The following is a 20589-nucleotide window of genomic DNA, read 5'->3' on the forward strand; positions in this document are numbered from 1 at the left end:
GTTGGAAATAAGTGCTTGCACTTTCACGGGTTATCCTTGACCGCAAGGTCTAAAGAAATACATACATACATAGAAGAGGTCATTTTGTCAGCTTATACATTAATTAAATGACGTCGACGTTATGACGTAATAATGTCATGCTTCGCATGCGAGTTTTAATGACCGCCTATTCTGTCAAAAAAATTGTAAATTTTAAAATAAAAGAAACAAAATTTAATTTGAATTTCAATAAAATATCGAAATTTAGATCACTCCAGATCACCGAAATTTACATGATAAATTTAAGATCTCGTTAAAACTATTGCTTTCTGTGATAAATCGAGGAAATGAATTTTGAGTTTACACAAATATTCAAAAAATATTTTCTATACCTTCAGGACAAGGCGGACCAAGGAGGACGTCTATAGGCTGATCGCACAACAAGTCTACCAGGGCTCCGATACTCTGTTTACTATTGCACTCAGAATTTACCATTGTGAGGCTGTAAGGTAATTAAAGAAAATATTGATATAAACTAATGCCAATTCAAAATAATAAAAAGGTAGTAACAAACAAATATATTGCCTTACTATATTCTTCTGCTAACGCTATCATCATCATCATCATCATCATCATCATCATCATCATCATCATCATCATCATCATCATTATCATCACAACCACCACCACGACCACCACCACCACCACCATCACCACCACCACCACCATCATCATCTGTTTCATACCAATATAATGATTACAATTGGCCACACAATTTTTTTTGCATTGTTATCATTCACATGAAAATAGTATTGAATACACTTAATATTCTGTAGACCTACTTGAGTACGTAGTTTGGAAGAAGCGATTCATTCTTCACAGTTTCAATGCCATAAGCCATCGCAGCCACGGAGGAAGACGCATTATACGGAAAAATGTTGTCCTTGTGTGACGAAAAAGGCACCATCCAGACGACTTGTATAACTTCCTTGGTATCATTTTGTGCCACCACAGAGGACAGAGCCATCAGCAGAGTGTAAGCGATAATCCCGTTCATTTTCTTCTGTTTTTCAATTAATTTCCAAAGTTTATATTGTTATAATTTTGATTCATATTTACACTTTATTTTCCTAATTGTATTCAAAATTGTCGTTTCAAAACATAACACTATGTTATTTCACACTCATATTCTAAATAGGTTTTAACAAACTGCAACCCGAAAATAAAGCGGCGATGCAAAACGTGACGTTCCTTGATTAAACAAGATAGTATGGTTGTGTAGAGAAAGGGGATTTAAAGCGAGATCCAAGCATTTTACATGTTTCCATCACCACATGGAGTTGCTATTTGTATCCGTCGAATGCTGCGAGAGGAAGGTATTACGAACATTTTGTCATTCGACGACAGACCATCACCTCGACCTGTATTTATTTATGATAAGGCCGAACGAGTAAGTAAATAGATGATATCATAATTTCGCGTTTGTCGTAGTACTTTGTACACATTCATCAGTTACTATCTTTATAATAAGCCAATACGTGCATATTTAATTGTAATAATTCTAATTATTTGATATTCTATTTCATCATCATGGTTTATCTGTCTATACACACCTATATTTAGAGATTGTGACGTCTGTTCTTGTACGTAAGAGGTCTTGTAAGTAGGAGGTCTTGTACGTAGGATATTTCGATAAAGTGTTATAACAGTTTGGTTAAACCAACTTAATAATGAATGACATATTTAGCTTTTCGGTAACTGTATAGCTTATTTTAGTACCGGTAGCCAAAACTTGGAAAGAAGTTTTATAGTTTATGCATGTCTCATATGTACACAACATGAGCAAGCATAAAATACAAATATCTAAGAGTTCAGTGCACATCCATTCATAAATTTGAATTACAGGAAACTAAAAAGACATATCTCGTATACATTGTTGATAAACGATAAAAACAATTAAATTTACTCTAAAAAAACAACTTTATCTTATTTACATGACTCTAAAAAACAACTTTATCTTATTTACATGACTCATTTAAGCTAAGAAACTATTATACATCTAAAAGGATTATCTCTTAAATATTTGTACAAAGCATTGAAACGGATTTCAAGTATATTAAAACAGGTTTTTGCGGTTAATTTAACAAAATCTGTATTGGAGAGTACAAAAATACACTTATGTACATCATCCATGTTAACGAACTCAACATTGATATCCTAAGCTTTATCATATAGAGTATTTCTAAGTGGTTGGTAAGCAGAGCATTTAGTTAACACATGTAATTCTGACTCAACATCTTGTTTAAATATAGGACATATTCTATCATTCACGGCCAGATTTTCATATCTGCCAGTCTCCAGACGAAGAGGTGCTACCCCGCGGCTAAACTTACGAAATGCCCTGTTGAAGGCACAAGGCTATGACCAAACATACGTTAAACCAGAGACTTCAACACGTGCAGTTCAAATGCATTTTTTATCAAAAACAACCTCGAATGTATGCCGTTACATCACTAGAAGTAGTTTAATATATTTAAATATATGTAGTGTTTTAGCTTGTATTTGTAGACTTAAGTTTAAATTGATTGCCAGTGAAGTGTATTATTGCAAACATAATAAAGATTCCTAAGATTTAAGTCATTAAGTTTAGCTGCTAAATTAAAATTACTACGCGATCTACTTGCAGCGTAGTGAAAGTGTAACGATTTCGAACATTGTAAACCGTCCATGTACATCCGAGGTTGTTTTCGATAAAAATGACCGAGGAGATCCGAATGATGAAGTGTAGTTGTGACTTGATAATACTATTGTGTATATGAAACAAACACACGCTGTTGTGATACTATTGTTCTTATTACATTTTATTTGCAAATAAACACATTTTCATTTATACTATGATAACTGGAACGTACACAATTGCCTAAATCATTTTATTTATAAATGATCAGGATATACGAGACCGATAACACAATATGTACAATTAAAACACTTTCATAGTTTTTATCTTAGTTATCTTTGATTAATGTTTTTTGTTAAACCGCCGCCTCTTCGCGATCGCTATCAAACAAACGAGAAAAATCAGCACGTATATCAAACATTGAGAAGATGATTACCAAACCTTTTACATCAGATCGACTGTCTCTTAAGCACATTTATAAATATTTTATAAATAGATGTGAAACTGTTTCAGAGAACCAAAACCAAGAGAAACGATTTTACTTGCAGCTAGTATTGAAATGCTTCAGCTGGAGTCAGTTTGTACTCTGTTACACGTTTAAATGTCCCTTCAATCGCTATAATCGTTATGCCATCTGTGTTGGCTTTTCATAAAATTTGTTGCATCAGCTCGAGCTGGTGGATGAAATATGGAACTATTTTGATCATTAGAGTTGTGACCAAGGGGTGGAATGTTACTACTTCCTTTTGTCATTTCGGAATATAATGAATTGACCGTATAGTCCACAACATTTTCATTAGACCAATTATTTCTTAAATCTTTGTCACTGGAGTCATAAACATGTTTGTTCGAACTAAGTTCGTCAGTTTCATCAACGAAATTTATTTTTCTTCGTCCAAAGAGTTGCATTTGTTCTCTTGTTTCTTTTTCATCCTCTCGTGCAATGCTCTCAGCATCAATACCAAGGTAAACATTCCCAAATTTCTCATCCATAGCTTTGTCGATTCCTATACCAGAGTCTGCAATGCTATTTTTTCCACCAGAATTGATGGTATTGTCTTGATCGGTGTGTTCGTGAGTATCTTCTTGTTCTTGATCGGAATCATATACTTGGTTTAATTTCGCATTGCGGTCTGGAGATTGACTACACACATCATCTTCATCCTCTTCTTCCTCCTCCTCCTCATCCAGTCCGTTCAACCAGTAAGTAGTCATCGATCCCTTGCCCTGAACAATATAATATTTATATATCATTACCAGTTACTGCATGCAAAAAAATGAAATAAACATAGATAGAAAAATTTGTAATCAACACAAATCCGGATTAACATTGGATCAAAACAGGTTTTTTTCATGTTTAGAGGTTTTTAAAAATACAGTTGAAACAATATCAGTTATCTATCTGGCCCCAATATCTCGAAACTTCTTAAGTCCCTTATAACAGGATTAAGCTTAACTCACTATTTTTGTTGTTCTATAATATGCGTTATATTTAGTTCTTTAAGAATTTTTATAAATTATATAAGAAAATTATGTATGCTAATAAGAAGAAACCCTTTTTCATTTATCAAAATCCATTGTTAGTATGTACTTTGGCTAGTTGAAATAAGAGACTTAAGCCTGCTAAGCTTAAGAAGTTTCGAGAAATTGGGGCCTGATTCGCTTGTAGACGGTACTTTTTCCAGATAAGGAGTGAAGAGCATCTTCGTTTGACGTCTTTAGATTTTTGGAAATTATTTCAGTTTATCATCAGTTAATCATTATGTGAAAATTCCATTAAGTTCGTATTCCAAAGTCAGACACTGTTGTTTTTTTTAAATAAAATGATAAAAATTCGAATTTATGTTCTCGAATAGCTTTTGTTTTCGTTTGTAATGTTTTGAAAAAAGCAGTTGTTCGAGCATTAAGCTTCAGGAATGCATTTTAAAAGTGGGTTACCAGGTTCCTTATGCACGATAAGATATGATTATTTCCAAAACAAACCATCATTTAGATATTTATGCAATATTTTCTAATATCAAACTTTTTTTTACACAATATACTAGTTGAAAAAAGAGTTAATAAGTGTAGATCAAGGGGAGGAACTTCAACAGATTTTCAAAAAAACATTCTTAGTATTGATATTTTCACTTTTCGTTTTACAGTTGAAAAGATCAAATCGATATTAACACTGTTGTTATTTCACTGATGCATTATTTTCATTTAAAAGCAAATTTGTTATGACACTGCGCACAATAATAGTTGGCATTTTCGTCCATCGTAAGTATATTTTTTAGAATAGATAAGTTCTGGAAAGCTCCTTTAAATGCACAAAGTTTTACCTTGACCGTTATTTCTCCTCTTTCTTCTACGATGAATTTCGGAAACTCGTCCAGCGCTCCTTTTGTTGAGGCACTAATGTGGATCTTTAAAGCTAAAGAAAGAAACAATGGACATAAAGATGTGAATATTTGTAGATAGGTTTACTACAAAAGGCAGGCACATCGTTTGCGCTTTAGTGTGTGTTTTGTTATTTTAATTGGTTGATGTACTTTTATATTTTGCTATGAAAATCTTTATTGGACAATCTTTAAAATGGAAAACAATCCACGTACGTTTCCCATTCGACTCCATTCTGGATGCAGTATTTACGGTATCACCAAAGAGACAGTAACGCGGCATTGTCAGGCCAACAACACCTGCAACAACGGAACCCGTGTGTAATCCTGAAGCAAAACAACACCACCAGATCTGAATATGATTCATCACACTGAAACATTTTATTTATCAATATATAATTAAAAACGGATATATCCCATAATGGAAGTATGTGTGTGATATCTAAGAGTGAAAGTGAATTTGCAAAAATATGGAAAAAAACACAAGGGGAGATGAAAACAACAAAGCGTTTACGTAAAGACAAAATGCATTTGATAGAAATAATTGATTAAGGGGAAATTACTTGGCAACAAAAGGGCCGAAGTATAAGGGAGATAAATTTATAACAATATGTACAAGATTTCAAGTTTCTGCACTGCGTCAAATTCCACATTGTTATCAAAGTTGATTCAATACCCGTAGTTTCTAAGATTTACATTGTACAAACATTTTTAAAGAAAGTAAAGTACATGATAAAACTCTACAACAAAAGGGACCAAAAATAATATTTTTGCTCTGTGCAAACTATGCATTGTTATCTACTAAAGTTCAAGGTTTCATTTAATTCCGTAAAGCAATTTCTGAGTTATTCCTAAGAGAATCTTTATTTGAAGAAATCGTAGTTTAAGAAAAAAAAACTTTGCAAAGAATGTATAAAGACTTAAAATTCCTGTGCTGCGCATAATTTCAGACTGATATCTATAGTACTTGTCAATGTTCAAAGTTTCATTCCATTCATCAAGTATTTTGTTAACACATTCAATGAGACCAATAGTTATAACTATTACGTTGTGCACAATTTATTTTGTTATTCACTCGTGTTCAATATATCAACCATTTCCTTTGATATATTTTGGAGGACAAACATTGAATTTGTTTCCAATTCTACAACCTGATTTATGATTGATGACATGACGTAGCAAGATGGCGTTGGGTGGTCACGGATTTTATGCACTCCAAGTGAAAACTTTTTAAAATTAATATGAAATGGATATTTTGTAAAATAAAGAGTATATACATGGAGTATTAGTTGCGCAAAACTGTTCTGTACTTTTGTCTTGGAGAAAAATACTGTTTTTTGTGTGTACGAGTGCATTACATTTTTCTCGTGCTTGTTTTCAACGGGGTACAAAATGGCGGCTAACTTTTCCCAGGTAGATATTTCTCGGGACGATGATATGGGTGAGTGGGAGTTTACGGCCAAGAATACTAGTAAACGGAAGCGCCATACTACTAGTGCTAGTTCGGTTCTTACAGGCGAGGACTTTGAAAATGCAAGTAATAATACCAAACTATCAATGATTTTTGAAGAAATATTGAATTTGAAAGGTGATCAAGCCAGTACACGTGAACTAATATCAATATCCAATCAGTACATGAAAATTGCCTGTGATAAGACTAACGGTATTTCCTCGGTCATTAACCAGCAGTCAACACTTCTCAAAACGCTCTCGTATAAATCCATTGATATCGAGGCACGTGGCAGAAGAAATAATCTTATATTTCGAGGGATCAAGGAGACCCGTTTTGAAAACAGTGCGGTGCTTTTAATGGAGTTTTTAGCTCACACACTGCAAATTGATACAACTGGAGTAGTGATTACTCGTGCACATCGATTAGGCCCCATTAAGATGGGTCAAAGCTATACTAGGCCAATTATTGCAAACTTTATGAACTTTAATGATGTAGAACATATTATGTCCAATGCAAAAACACTTAAACATTGCCCTGGTTATTCCATTGATAGAGATATGCCAAAGGAAATTGTTGACGCCAGGAAACGCTTATGGGGGCAGTTTAAGAACGCCAAGAAAGATAACCCCGGGTCCAGCGTGCGTATCGTTTATCCGGCCAAACTCCTCTGTGGTAACCGTGTAATCCAAGATGAGTTTCCCGACTGGCACTCTGTACTTAATCAGTCCAGGTTGGTTGATTTTCCCATACTGGACACACATGGAAAATGTGACGTCAAGTCGTACAACTTTTTGTCGCCAATAGACAGGACATCAGTTTCTCCTTCTAGAAACCCACCCCAAACTGCGCTTGGTGTTATGCCAGATAACGTTGTGGCGGCAGAGAGTGTACCGTCTGCTGATGCCTCAGGACATACAGCCCAAATTACACCTGATGTAATCTTTCCAACGGCACGATCCAAAAGTCACGAGAAAGACATGGTGACCGACTTTCCGCAGCCACGTGATATTGTTGTACCATCACTCTTTAAACATAAGGAAACACGTGACGCCCCTAAACAAAATGGTACAAAACAAAAAACTGTTCAGTCTAAAACCCAGCCGGGTAAGGATGGTTCACATACTCCTAGATCAACGACCAGACGTAAGCCGGGTCCACGTCGGACACAGTCAGTATCAGCGCGCCGTGTAAACCTTCAACTTACTCCGGGTACAAACATTAACTCTGCCCCTGGTGGTGAATCTGTGGCATTAGGAGGTGCTGACTCTGGCTAGGAATGGCAGGAGAAGGTTAACCTTAAAATAGCCGTCCTTAATGTACAGTGTTTAGTGTCTAAATATTGTAACAAACTGCATTGTCCTGAAATTATTTCCATATTTGATAAAAATGACATAGTTATGCTTACTGAGACATGGTCTAATGAATCTATTGATTTAAATGTACAAAACTTTCAGCATTTTTGTTTACATAGGAAAAAAAGTAAAAACTCTAAACGTGATTCTGGTGGAATAATTATTTATGTAAAAGATACATATGTCAATGATAAAAGTTTGTTTTTCCAAAGTGAAGATGACATTTTATGGATACGGCTTGACGGCAATATTTTTTTTCTAGATAATGATTTATTTATCGGTTTATGTTATGTTGTACCAGAGAGTAGCGGAAGATTTAACTTACAGTTAGAAAATGTTTTTGACAGATTGTTAAACTCTGTAGCTTTTATTCACAATTATACGGATGGTCAGTGTAATATATTACTGTCTGGTGATTTTAACAGCCGTACATCGGATAACTCCGATTGTATTGACTTTGACCTAAATAATGACCTGCTTATACTACCTGACGATTATACGGTTGACATATCCCGTCCTAGATTCTCTCAAGATAAAGGTCACACCAATAGTAACGGTACTGCTTTTATAGATTTTTGTAAACAAACAGGTTTACGCATAGTGAATGGTCGTTGTGGCGAGGACGCGGGGATTGGTAAATTTAGGGTCGAGAGGATGCAGTTTAGTGGATTATGTTTTAGTTTCGGAATCCGTGTTTGACTGCATTACTTCATTTACCGTTCATGATCCAAATTCCTTATCTGATCATTGTTTAATTGAGTATGCATTTGAAAATACCGTTAACATTGACGCTTTATCACGTGATCAGACCGTAGAAAATGATAAGTATGAAGAGATTAATTCTAGATATAAGTGGAAAGTTAATCTTACGAATAATTATATAAATGGAATTAGCACCGATGTATTTGTTGATGAACTGAATGCACTGACTCTTTTTACAAATAATTGTTCGACGGGTAGTGACGTAGATTCTAGTTTATCACAGTTTTCCAAGCTTATGAACAATGTTACTGATGGTCTTTTTAAAACTTCTATTTATCATAATGCTAACAACTTAAATAAAACACAGCCTGGAAATAATCCTTGGTTTACTGAAGAATGCTGTCAAAAAAGAAGCATATTTTTAACATTTTTAAACAAATATCGCAATTGTCCTTCAAATGAAAATAGATTGCTTCTTGTTAAAGCTCGGTCGGAATACAAATGTACTATACAATCCTGTAAGAAAACATACCTCACCGACAGAACAAACACTTTAGAGCAATATAGACATAATAACGCTAAACTTTACTGGAAAATGTTGAAACAGTCAGCACATGTAAAACCTCCAGACATACCATTGTCCTCTTTTGAAGTGTATTTTAAAGCAGTTAACAATCCTGGCGACCCATTTTTCCAGGCTGATGAGGATATCATGTATTTTAATGAACGATTCGTACGCGACGAATTTCAAGTTATGTTTTTGGAATTAGATGCTGAAATTAGTATAGCAGAGATAAATCAAGGTATTAAACAATTAAAACTCAGTAAAAGTGCTGGTCCAGATAATTATATAAATGAATATTTTATACATGGAAACACCGTGTTAAACCCTTTTTTACACTCACTATTTAATGTTATTTTTAAAACTGGACATTTTCCAGAAACATGGTCTGACGGTTATATAGTGCCACTACATAAGAAAGGATCTATTCATAACCCGGAAAACTACAGGGGTATTACTTTATTGAGTGTTTTGGGGAAACTTTTTACCCGCATTCTTAATAACAGATTGACGTCATGGGCTGAAAATTACAATGTTTACATCGAGGCTCAGGCCGGTTTTCGCAGTGGAATGGGCACTACTGATAATATATTCGCCCTACATGGCATAATTACACATATGATCAATCAGGGTAAAAAATTGTATTGTAGTTTCATAGATTTTAGCAAAGCTTTTGATTATGTTGAACGCAATAATCTTTGGTCTAAACTGATAAAACTTGGTATTCGCGGTAAAATGATGATAATTCTTAAAAGTATGTACTCAAGTGTTAAATCTCGTGTTAGGTTCAACAACAAGTTAAGCGAAGAGTTTTATTGCTTTTTAGGCGTTCGTCAAGGTGAATCGTTGTCTCCTTTCTTGTTTTCAATGTTTCTCAATGATATTGAAGAGCATCTAGTACTGAATGGTTTTAATGGTATCGAGATGTACATGACAAAAATGTTTATTTTATTATACGCTGACGACATTGTTGTTTTTTCTGATTCGCCCGAAGGCTTGCAAAACGGTTTAGATCATTTATATGAGTATTGTCGTAGATGGAAACTCAAAATAAATGTCCAGAAAACCAAAATAATTGTTTTCAGAAAGGGTGGCATTTTGCCAAGGAATCTACAGTTTTCATTTAATGGGGAAATTCTTGAAATAGTCAGGTCTCTTTCTTATTTAGGTGTTGTCTTTTCCTCGGGTGGTTCTTTTAGTAAAACAGAAGTAACTCTAGCTGGCAAAGCACAAAAAGCTATTTTTAAACTTAATAAATATTTATACAATTTTCCTAACGTGGGCGTGAAACACCGACTCGACCTTTTTGACAAGCTGATTGTACCTATTTTGAATTACTCTAGCGAGGTTTGGGGTTTTCATAAGGCAAATACTATCGAACGTATCCATACACAGTATTGCAAACGCATTCTTCAGGTAAAACGCTGTTCACAGAATGATTTTGTTTACGGTGTACTCGGTCGATTTGATTTAGCATACAATAGATATATTAGAATTGTTAAGTACTGGCTAAAGATTCTAACTAGTGACGACCTGAAGTATTGTAAAATTGTCTACGAAGTTTTAAAAACTGATGCTGATTTGCTTCCAAATAAAGTGTCGTGGGTAACATTACTTCAACATTTATTGTCATCACAAGGATTTTATGAAGTTTGGGTAGCTCAGGGTGTTGGTGATGCAAATGTTTTTGTAAGAATTTTTAAACAACGTTTGTGTGATACAAATGTACAAAACTGGAACGCGAGAATTGAAAATTCACCACGCAGCACTTTCCTTAAATCCATTGTTTCCTTTGGCTTTCAGTATTATTTAAAATGTAACGTATGTAATAGTTTAACCATAGCGATGTCTAGGTTACTTCTTTCATCTCATAATCTGTCTATTGAAACAGGTCGATGGCATCGTCCAAACTGTATTCCACGTCAAGACAGAAAGTGTATTACATGCAATAAATTGGAAGACGAATATCACTTTGTGATAGAATGTAATTTATATACTGAACTCCGTAAATGATACATTGCAAAATATTATTGGTCCAATCCAAGTATGTATAAACTTAAACAACTCTTCGAAAGTACTAATATTACTAAACTCAGAAAGTTATGCACATACGTAGATAAGGCTTTTAAATTTAGAAAAAGTTTACAAATATAAACAACCTTCTTTTTTCCATTTTTTCTTCTTGTTGTTTTTACTGTTGTAATATGTTGCCTTACATTTCATTTTATGTATTGGTAAATTTGTCCTTTGATTTGTATGTATTGAAGATCGATAATTTTGTTTTTGAAATGTGTAAATGTACAATGTGTAAAAAATTCACTTTTCTCAGATTTCTATGTTGCACTTTGTTGACACTGTATGTAGTAGTATAGGTATATGAACACCTTCTCCGTATATGATGTCGACTTGCACCTTTAAGTATTACGTTGTCTCTTACCATGTCCTTCGTTAGCTGTAAAATCTATAGTAAAATTTAAACAAGCCTTACGTGCTCCACTTGCTATGTCATTTGTAAATGTTAAATCGTGTATTTTGTTTTTCTCACGGGCCATGTGGCTTATTGAACATGTATTCAAAATAAACCATCTCTCTCTTTATACAATAAGGGCGTACACGCGGGTGCGCCGGTTATATGATCATTACTCGGGATTTGCTGTTATCTTGCCGAACATATGAATCAAAAAAGGCGTGCATGCTGAGTACAAAACGGCGGCACCGATACGAGTGTTGCTGTTATACATTCGGAACACCTCGGCTATTTCCCATCGAAAACAACCTCGGGTGTATGGCGGTACATCAGTAGAAGTAGTTAAAAACTAGTAATAATCAATTCAAGTTTTTTTTAATTTTTAAAGCTGCACTCTCACAGATTTACCGTTTTGACTACTTTTTATGGTTTTGTATTAGAATGAGCCAATTTATGCGTAATTATCTCCAAACCAGTGATATAAGTCAGCTGACAAAAGATCAGATCGCAGATTTTTATATTTCCGTTTCGAAAATTAATGTATTATGGCTAAAACAGCTAAAGTTGTTGAACTTAAATATGAAAATCTGCGATCTGATTTTTTGTCAGCAGTCATATATCACTGGTTTTCATGCATTTTCGCATAAATTGGCTCGTTCCAAGACAAAACATAAAAGAGTTGTCAAAACGTCTAATCTGTGAGGGTGAAGGTTGAAGGATTATTTGTATTACTAAGATTAAATTGATTGCATGTGAAGGTAATTATTGCATAAAAATAAGATTCCGAAGAGTAAAGTCATAAAGTTTATCTGCTGAATTGAAAATACTACTACGCTTTAGCGAAAACAAATCCGCCATCGTTTATAAAAGTTCAGTATTAATTATATTTACTGGTATGACCTTATTTTCATGTTCGACTTTCGACTTAATCTGATCCGGCTCATCAAGGAGAGTTCACGTTTTGCTTAAAAGTTTACATTCCACCCACAGATTTGAGGAGCAGTACCTATCCTTAGCTCCAGCTGCCTGCCAGGCTTGTGGGGTACAGTAAATGTAAGCACGCTGCGGAGGATACTGAGAGCCACCCCGCCAATCTCTTGGGCGTGCCTGTTCCCATTTCGCTCCGGTAAACCGCTCACCAACATGTAAGCATCGCCGATTGTCTCAACCTGTAAAAATAGCATGTAAAAAAACTTTTTTCAGTTTTCCACAAGTATTGTATGATTGTAAGAAGTACACTGTAAGGCATCTAACTATGATGACACCTGTTGATGTAGGTTCTGTGCCTGTGAAGGAACTATTCCCAACCATATAGCATAGTTATTGTGTGTTTTAAATAGCTCAATCGTATAATAGCATACCTTGTAAACATCGAAGTGGGAGATTATGTCATCGAAAACTGTGTACAACGCATTCAGAAGGGCAACAATCTGGAAATATAATCAGAATGACGATTAAATAATCAATTCACCCACTTACTTTAAGACATACAAACTCAGAAGGTTAAATTACCATGTTGTCGTCGTCTATAGAATTATAGCATTAAACATTCATATACCTCCAGAGGCGTACTCTCACTCGCTAGGTCGGTAAACTGGACAATGTCGGAAAAGTATATGGTCACGGCCTCAAACGCCTCCGCCTGTACTGACCGACCAACCATCAAGTCGTCTGCTACTTTTCTACAATCAATGAATGCTGTAGGTTATTATGAAATAATAGGTAGGCCAATAAGATGTCTATGTCTACACAATAAGTCGTGTACTCATTAATATATAGAATCTTAAAACATAGATTCATAGCTTTCGACAGCAATGCAGCTGTAAGCAGACTGGAACGTGTACCAATCATTTAATATTTTTGCGTTTTCAGCTATTAAATACACGGCTAGAATCAGTAATTAATATTTTCCATACATGAATTATTTAGTTAGTTCTTAAATGTTTAATACTCAAAATTTATGTTTGTTATCAATGCGTATGTGTTGATTTTGAATAAGAGTGCCACTTAGGTGTATGAACGTGTCTGTGCGAATGCATTGCTTTGAATTTCATCAGATTAACAAGTTTTACAGAAAAATGCTCCAAAGAAGGGAATTCCTTCTGAAGCACACACTACATCATGAACGCTATGGGTATCGGTTTTATTTACTCAGTAACGGAATTGCAACACTTTCAACAGAACTAAAGAAGAATTCCTACTTTGGCAACATCCTGTATAGCAAAGCATCTGTTTTTCGTTTTTCCTCCTGGAGTTGTTCCGTCCTCTCGGTCACGATGTCCTCCAGATTAGTCGTGTACTTTTCCATCATCGCCATCATGTTGTCTACCACATTCGCCTTCCTGTTGGACAGGCAAAGTATATGAACAGTGCATCATCCATAGAACTGTAGGAACATACTTGGCATGAACGTTCCTTCTAAATAGAGTCCTGCTGGAGAGGCAAAGTATATGAACAGTGCATCTTCCATAGAACTTTAGGAACATACTTAGCACGACCATTCCTTCTAATATAGTCCTGTTGGAGAGGCAATGCAAATGAAGGAATTTAGGAACATACTTGGCATGAATCTTCCTTCTAAATAGAGTCCTGTTGGAGAGACAATGTAAATGAACAGTGCATCTTTCATAGAATTTCAGGAACATACTAGAAAAGAGGACACAACTTCAAACGTCGTTATGTTTGTGTATTTGACTCACTCGAAATTGCGGGGGGGGGGGGGGTTAAACCATAATTCATTACTTGTAAGGGTTTATCTTATTCAGCGTCCGGAGTATGGCTTTCATCGTCGGTCTCGTCTCTGGGTCCTCGTCCCAACATCTAGCAATCATATATTCCATGTTTGACCGCCTGTATTCGCTATCGAGGGAGATGTCGCCAATCTCGGGACGGAACGGGTCTTCAGTAGTGGTCGGGTAAGCCACCATGTGAATGATTTCTATAGAAGACAGCACGTTGCGTTTTTGTTTAAGTTGAATTATTTTCAATTATACATAATATAAATTTCATGAATATAAGTTGTGTGTGTACATTTTAAATGTCCGTTGAAAACATTTTGAAAACTTGAAAGCAACAGTGAATTTAAACCTGAAACGAATATGCATTTAGGTTAAAAAAATCATATAGACACACAGTTGAGGCGTAAACATTCAATAATAAGTTTTCACAATCACATTTACATACGGAAAACAACAACAACAAAATAACACAATTAGTACTAATTTCCAAATAAAATACTCATCAACGACAATTTGTATACGCTGCAAAAATACTTTTGTGTATGTATAAATGAATTTACCCTTAGGAGAAAGGGTGCATTCAGAACAGTAAGGTTCATTTCGACACAGCAACTCTTTCACTATGATCCCCACAGCGTAGATGTCGGATTTTGGCGTATATTCCACTTTCTCCTTCTTAAGAATTTGTCGTAGTATTTCTGGGGCAGTCCAAAACAGACCTAGAATACAATTTAATAACGTGTTTTTAATAGTATTATCATTATGTTTTTTTTTATATTTTAGGATTTTAATACATACTATCAGCTTAAGTTTCGAGATGGTGTATTATGAGTATTGTTTTTAATCAAAGAAAATAATCAGCGTGTGACATTTACAGAGTATAATTCATCCAACAATGTGTTTTTGTGCATTTAGAAACGAACTATCAGTTATGCTTGTTTTATTGTAAATGTAAGATTTTCGTTTTGATTTCTGGGAAGAGCAAAAATGTCACACAAGCGTTACACTTAGAAACACGTATAACTTGTATTTACGTCAAATAAGAATGTTACAAGTCGTACGTGCATAAAACGCGTGTTCCCCGATCACCTCCTCCGAAGAGTCAGCTTCCGGTTTGAGTCGTTCGATGCCAAAATCTGTCAGTTTGCACACCCAGCGGCTGTCTATTACGCAATTTGAACTCTTCAGATTGCCATGGTGACGAATAGGGCTTTTGTGAATATAATCCAGACCCTTCATCAAAAATACAAGATAAAAACTTAAAATCATCAATTGATTAAAAGTCGTCCTTACCTTATTTTCTAGAAACGTATGCTAATCAGTCATAAAAAATGACATGCAGGGTTTTATTTTTTTATTTTTTTTTAAATTTCGTTTTTTAAAATTGATAATAACTCATAAAATTGCAATGTTAATACCTGCTGGAAATCGAACATTTCAGTAATGCAACGGTAAAAACAGCATACCCAAGGCAAGCACACGTACCTGGCACACGTCAACGGCAATTGACAGCTTGAACATTGTGTCCAGTTTTATGTCGTCATTTTCTATAACGTCCTGAAAAGTCAAAATTGTATCAAACATACAGTATTACAAGAAATTCGTGTTTAATATTTATTCGAAAGCTGAAAAAACAACATTAAATTCATTTACTTGGTAAAACATTTCTATAATTATGTAAACATGTGCGTTTTGTCCGTTCTTGTATTTTGTTCAGAATTCGAAAAGTTATGTTGTGAGATCTGAGGGGAAAAAACGCTTTTAAAGGCTTTTCCCACTAAGTAGCGTTTACATTATATATCCAGTAAGTACCATGACACTGTTAGCTGGAGTTCCTTTAACAAAGAAGATAATATACCTGTATAGAACCTTTACAGCAATACTCCCAGACCGAACAGATGAATTCTGGCTCAGGACACACGCCGACAAAAGACGTCACATTTCCGTGCTTCATTGCTATTAGCTAAAATATATAAGATATTTCAATATAATTTGATATAAAGTCGAACCCCCTTCGCTCGAAATCCCAGGGACCGGCGAAAATACATCGAGTCTCGGGTAATTCGAGCCAAGCAGTAATGCTAACATTTAATAGAACACATTCGGTCCTTTTCATCCAGTTCGAGCCAACGAGGAAACGACCAAGCGAGTTCGATCCAACGGGGTTCGGCTGTATATTAAATCGAAAAAAATTGACCACTCAAAAGTTTGTTAAATAAGTTAGAGTAACCAGAAAAGAAACCCTTTTATGAAATCTTTTTTTCGACCCAGTCGGATAAACATCTGAACTTCATAACCACTGCGCATACATAAGTCAGATTGCAAATGATGTAAAGCAAAGATATTATTTCCAAACTAATGTCATGCATAAATGTTTGAATTGTGGTTAAAACCGTAAATGTATGGTTTACATGTTTTATCTGTAGCAGGAAGTTCCGATCATGTGGGACCTTCTTCCGGGTGCTCCTCTTGAGTGCCACCAGCTGACCTTTGTGATCCGCTACAGTAGTGAAGATCTGACCGCGCGCCATCGAGTAACCGGAAACGGCACCGCTGCGCACCGTCCCCGTGTCACTTCCATTTGCTACGCTCACTGCACTGTTGGTTAAACGGGTCGATAGGTGCTGGAAAGGTATTGTCAGATATTTATCGTTGTTTGAATGAGCATAAGAATTGACAACTAATTGACAAAAGGAATGAGTAATATTCAACGCATTAATGTAAAAATATACATGCACTAGTTATAATAAGCATTAATAAGCGTTGGAAAGGTAATGTCAATTATGTAGTTTTGTTAATACAGGTATTGTCAACTTTATATCGTTGTTAATACGTGGTCGAGCAAAAGTCTTTACTACCAAAAGACAAAAAGGAATGAGTAACATTTTACTTATTCATGAGAAAATATACATGTACTAGTAATACTAATATACTTTGATCTAGACGTACCGGAAGTTTAAAGAAAACGATATGCGTGTGCGTTTTCGATACACTGATATTGCCGTTATTGAACATGTTCTATTAAATTTGATGATAACAAATACAACGTATAATATTAACGGAGCGGTGCTTGGTGGATAACCATTTAAAAACAAGATTGCGAACACATCTCATACCGTCATAGAGTGTGTCTTAGTCTTCGGCGAGAGGTTAAGATCGTTAAACTTGATCTTCCAACTCATGTTCTTGAGGTCTTGTTCTCCCCTGTACCATCTGAAACACAAACAGAAGATCAAGGGACTGAACACCAGATGGTTCAAAAAGGGACTGAACACCAGATGGTTCAAAATCGGCAAGTATATTATTTGCACTAAACAAGCCTAAAATTGTCAAAACGAGCTAGAATGAGGCCGATAATACATCCCTTTTAATACAATCTTTCTATGCTGTCTAGGCGGAGTGTACCCGTTTAAAATAGCGCATTATGGTTTCCCAGCATATAGAGTGTACATTTAACATGTGAAAATCACGTGATAAGTACATATACATTAGTAACGCTATCTTCAAATTAACTGGGATTTGTGTCGTAAGCCAAGTAAATAAGATTCAATGACTTGTATACAATGATATCGATTTAATGCAAGTTTTTGACAATTTTCTTTTTTTCTTTCACTTGTAGTATCTGAAGTCTGGTCCCTTTAAGTGCGCTGGTATTTAGCAATTTAAAGTACATGTACACACATATATACTGAAAAGGGTACTCATTTAAATACAAGTTTTAACAAAATGTAATGAATGTTTGCAATGTCCTTATTTTGCAAACCAATATGAATTTAGTAATTATTAGACCAAGAAGACATTTGTATCTGTACTAAAACGATACTTTGTCAAAAACAATTAAACAGTCGTTATGAAATGTAAGCGCTTTTGACTGTACCAGCATGAATATAGTACACAACTGAACAGGAACTGTTTGCTTACCTGTATATCATGAACAGAGCTAGCAGTATGACCAACATGCTGATGCTGACGGACAGGACAACTGTCAGGGTGGTTTCTGAAAATGTTATTACAAACGTAGTCAATTGACATATCTGTTATAATTATTGTTATTAAATACACTATGCGATTTACACTATATAAAAACCCCTAGGTATACCATATACATGATTGTTATAACAGATCTTTACTCAGTGTATAACTAGCATGCATCAAATGTATTGCTAATTGCACTGATAACTTCAGAACAGCAGGGAAAACGTAAACAAACAACAACAACAACAACAGCAGCAATAACAACAAAATGTTAACCAAATACATCGAACGTTTTAAATAATTATTTCGTCAATATTTCACTATCAGTTCCGATAATGGTTCGAAGAAAAATGACATTTGAAAGCAACTAAACGGTGAAAAATATTGCTGTTAAGCTAAAACCACCACCATAAAACAAAATACACAATCTTACCAATGAATTTCAAGTCCTAAAACATACTGCAAGTGCAAGCGTTGAATTTCCTACATAATACATGGTATTGACATTCCACTTTCAACTTGCTAAATTTCAAACGGGACCATTCAAATCCAATATCGGGTCTACAGAAACGTGTGACAGTATTTACCAGAATATCGACAGAACCAAGCATTGATACGTTACCGGATATAAAGTCAAAACAAAAACTATCGATTTCAAATATTCTGATTAAAAGCGTGTATTTTTACTCTATAAATTATTCTTTCATCAAGATAAAACGGGCTGTGAGATTGTCAGAATTCTCAAGATGCTTGGGACCATAATTGGCAGAATTATTAAGCTAGTCAGGGGCGTAGCTAGCCCTTTATTCAAGTGGATTCATAATTGTGCTAGGGTCTGAGGAATGTCCCCTCGGAAATTTTTAAAAAACATGTTGCAATCTGGTGCATTCTGGGCGTTCTGAGGTGCTCCGTTTAGTACAGAAAAATGGACAGTTTTAGTATCATGTAGTAAAGTACGCATACTGCAGCTTTGGCTGTTTTTTTTGTCAGAATCATGTGGAATCAGCCGCGTACTCGAGCATAGGCAGCTACGCGCCTGCCAGTAATAGCATACTGTTGCAATGGACAGAGTAATTTGGTAGCTGCATGGCATAACACAGAATAAAGATTAGAATGAAACTTAGAAAAATAAGAATGGAAAAAAGGTTTCAGCGTCACACGCATATTGATTCTATGGAGGACGCTAACTTAGACAAAACAGAACAAAAATATAAAGAGGTTTTTAAATCAAATATATAAGTTTAAAGGAAAGAAAACTACGAAAAAAGAAACTACACAAAGTTGGAACTTTAATGGCAGTTTTATAGAATTTCAAACCACAGCAATTCAAATCATTGAACAACTAAATTTCACAGGTTCCTATCCGGCATATTTACGGCCTGACTCTGACTCCGGCTGGCAGAACTCTTCAAAGAAGCCACAGACCGGTGAATCCGGGGGAATGTACGGGTCGTCTGTCGTACGCCCGTCCCCCCATATGATCTTCGTAAAAGACGAGTTCTGAAAAATTAACATGCGCATCGATGTTTTATTCATTTGTTAAGTTTCATATTCTATACTGATTATGTATGATAAACATGTGGGTTGCCATTCTGTAAATAGTACTAAATACCTTCCAGCCAAACCTAAAATGAGGGACATTCGATGGGACCTGGTGATTCAACAATTGTTCCTTTCGCAAAAGCGATGTAAAGTCAATCACCGAGTTCCAACAAACATTCAGCCTTTCAACGACCATGACTCATGTTCATGTTAAATAATAACTATTTAAATGAATGCGGACTTTTCCTTGATATCGTTTGTAACTACCCCGTTGACTCGAACTCCCAGGGACCGACGAAAATTTCTCGAGCCTCGGAAAATTCGAGCCAAGCGGTAATGCTTACATTCAATTTAAATTAATTGGTTCGAGCCATAAGGGAGCACGAGCCAAGCGATTTCGAGCCATAAGGGAGCTCGAGCCAAGCGATTTCGAGCCAACGGGGTTTGACTGCCTAACGCATACGTATCATGAACATCTTTATTTCGGACTTCTATACGAAAAAATAAATCATATTTTACGTAAACTAAAATATAATACACACCACCGTGTAACCGATCCCTGTAGCGTCTATGGCGTATTGCAGTGCTGCCACTTCACTGAAGTTACCGGAAGGGGCAAGATCGTACACGAAGAAGGCGGGTTGTCTATCGCCGAGCTGGTTCATTATCACGTCGCCCGAGAGACCTGTAGAATGAGGGATGCTATTAAGAGCAAACACAAAAAAGTTTGACGTGATACAATGCGAGATCATTATAGTATGTAG

General features: G+C 35.4%; 2 protein-coding genes across 3 annotated transcripts in view; both read right to left on the reverse strand.

The window, feature by feature from the left end:
- LOC128232184 (atrial natriuretic peptide receptor 1-like) overlaps window positions 1-1056 on the reverse strand; it is a 32556-nt gene extending 31500 nt beyond the window's left edge. For both annotated transcript variants that reach the window (XM_052945593.1, XM_052945592.1), the window contains exons 1-2: window positions 822-1056; window positions 372-481 (exon numbers count right to left, since the gene is read on the reverse strand). In XM_052945593.1, the coding sequence (XP_052801553.1) occupies window positions 372-481; window positions 822-1036 (325 nt within the window). In that variant the 5' untranslated portion in view covers window positions 1037-1056. The remainder of the gene's footprint in view (window positions 1-371; window positions 482-821) is intronic.
- A 2209-nt stretch (window positions 1057-3265) lies between these two features.
- Window positions 3266-20589, reverse strand: part of LOC128230679 (atrial natriuretic peptide receptor 1-like) — a 29762-nt gene continuing 12438 nt past the window's right edge. Inside the window, exons 9-26 of the mRNA XM_052943124.1 lie at window positions 20368-20510; window positions 19646-19783; window positions 19338-19365; window positions 18230-18305; window positions 17425-17521; window positions 16720-16932; window positions 16167-16271; window positions 15794-15865; window positions 15370-15541; window positions 14869-15027; window positions 14313-14508; window positions 13772-13912; window positions 13129-13252; window positions 12932-13000; window positions 12577-12739; window positions 5251-5361; window positions 4978-5069; window positions 3266-3883 (exon numbers count right to left, since the gene is read on the reverse strand). Of these exons, the coding sequence (XP_052799084.1) occupies window positions 3266-3883; window positions 4978-5069; window positions 5251-5361; window positions 12577-12739; window positions 12932-13000; window positions 13129-13252; window positions 13772-13912; window positions 14313-14508; window positions 14869-15027; window positions 15370-15541; window positions 15794-15865; window positions 16167-16271; window positions 16720-16932; window positions 17425-17521; window positions 18230-18305; window positions 19338-19365; window positions 19646-19783; window positions 20368-20510 (2717 nt within the window). The remainder of the gene's footprint in view (window positions 3884-4977; window positions 5070-5250; window positions 5362-12576; window positions 12740-12931; window positions 13001-13128; window positions 13253-13771; window positions 13913-14312; window positions 14509-14868; window positions 15028-15369; window positions 15542-15793; window positions 15866-16166; window positions 16272-16719; window positions 16933-17424; window positions 17522-18229; window positions 18306-19337; window positions 19366-19645; window positions 19784-20367; window positions 20511-20589) is intronic.

Source organism: Mya arenaria, chromosome 4 (genome assembly GCF_026914265.1).
Source record: "Mya arenaria isolate MELC-2E11 chromosome 4, ASM2691426v1".
NCBI lineage: Eukaryota > Metazoa > Mollusca > Bivalvia > Myida > Myidae > Mya > Mya arenaria.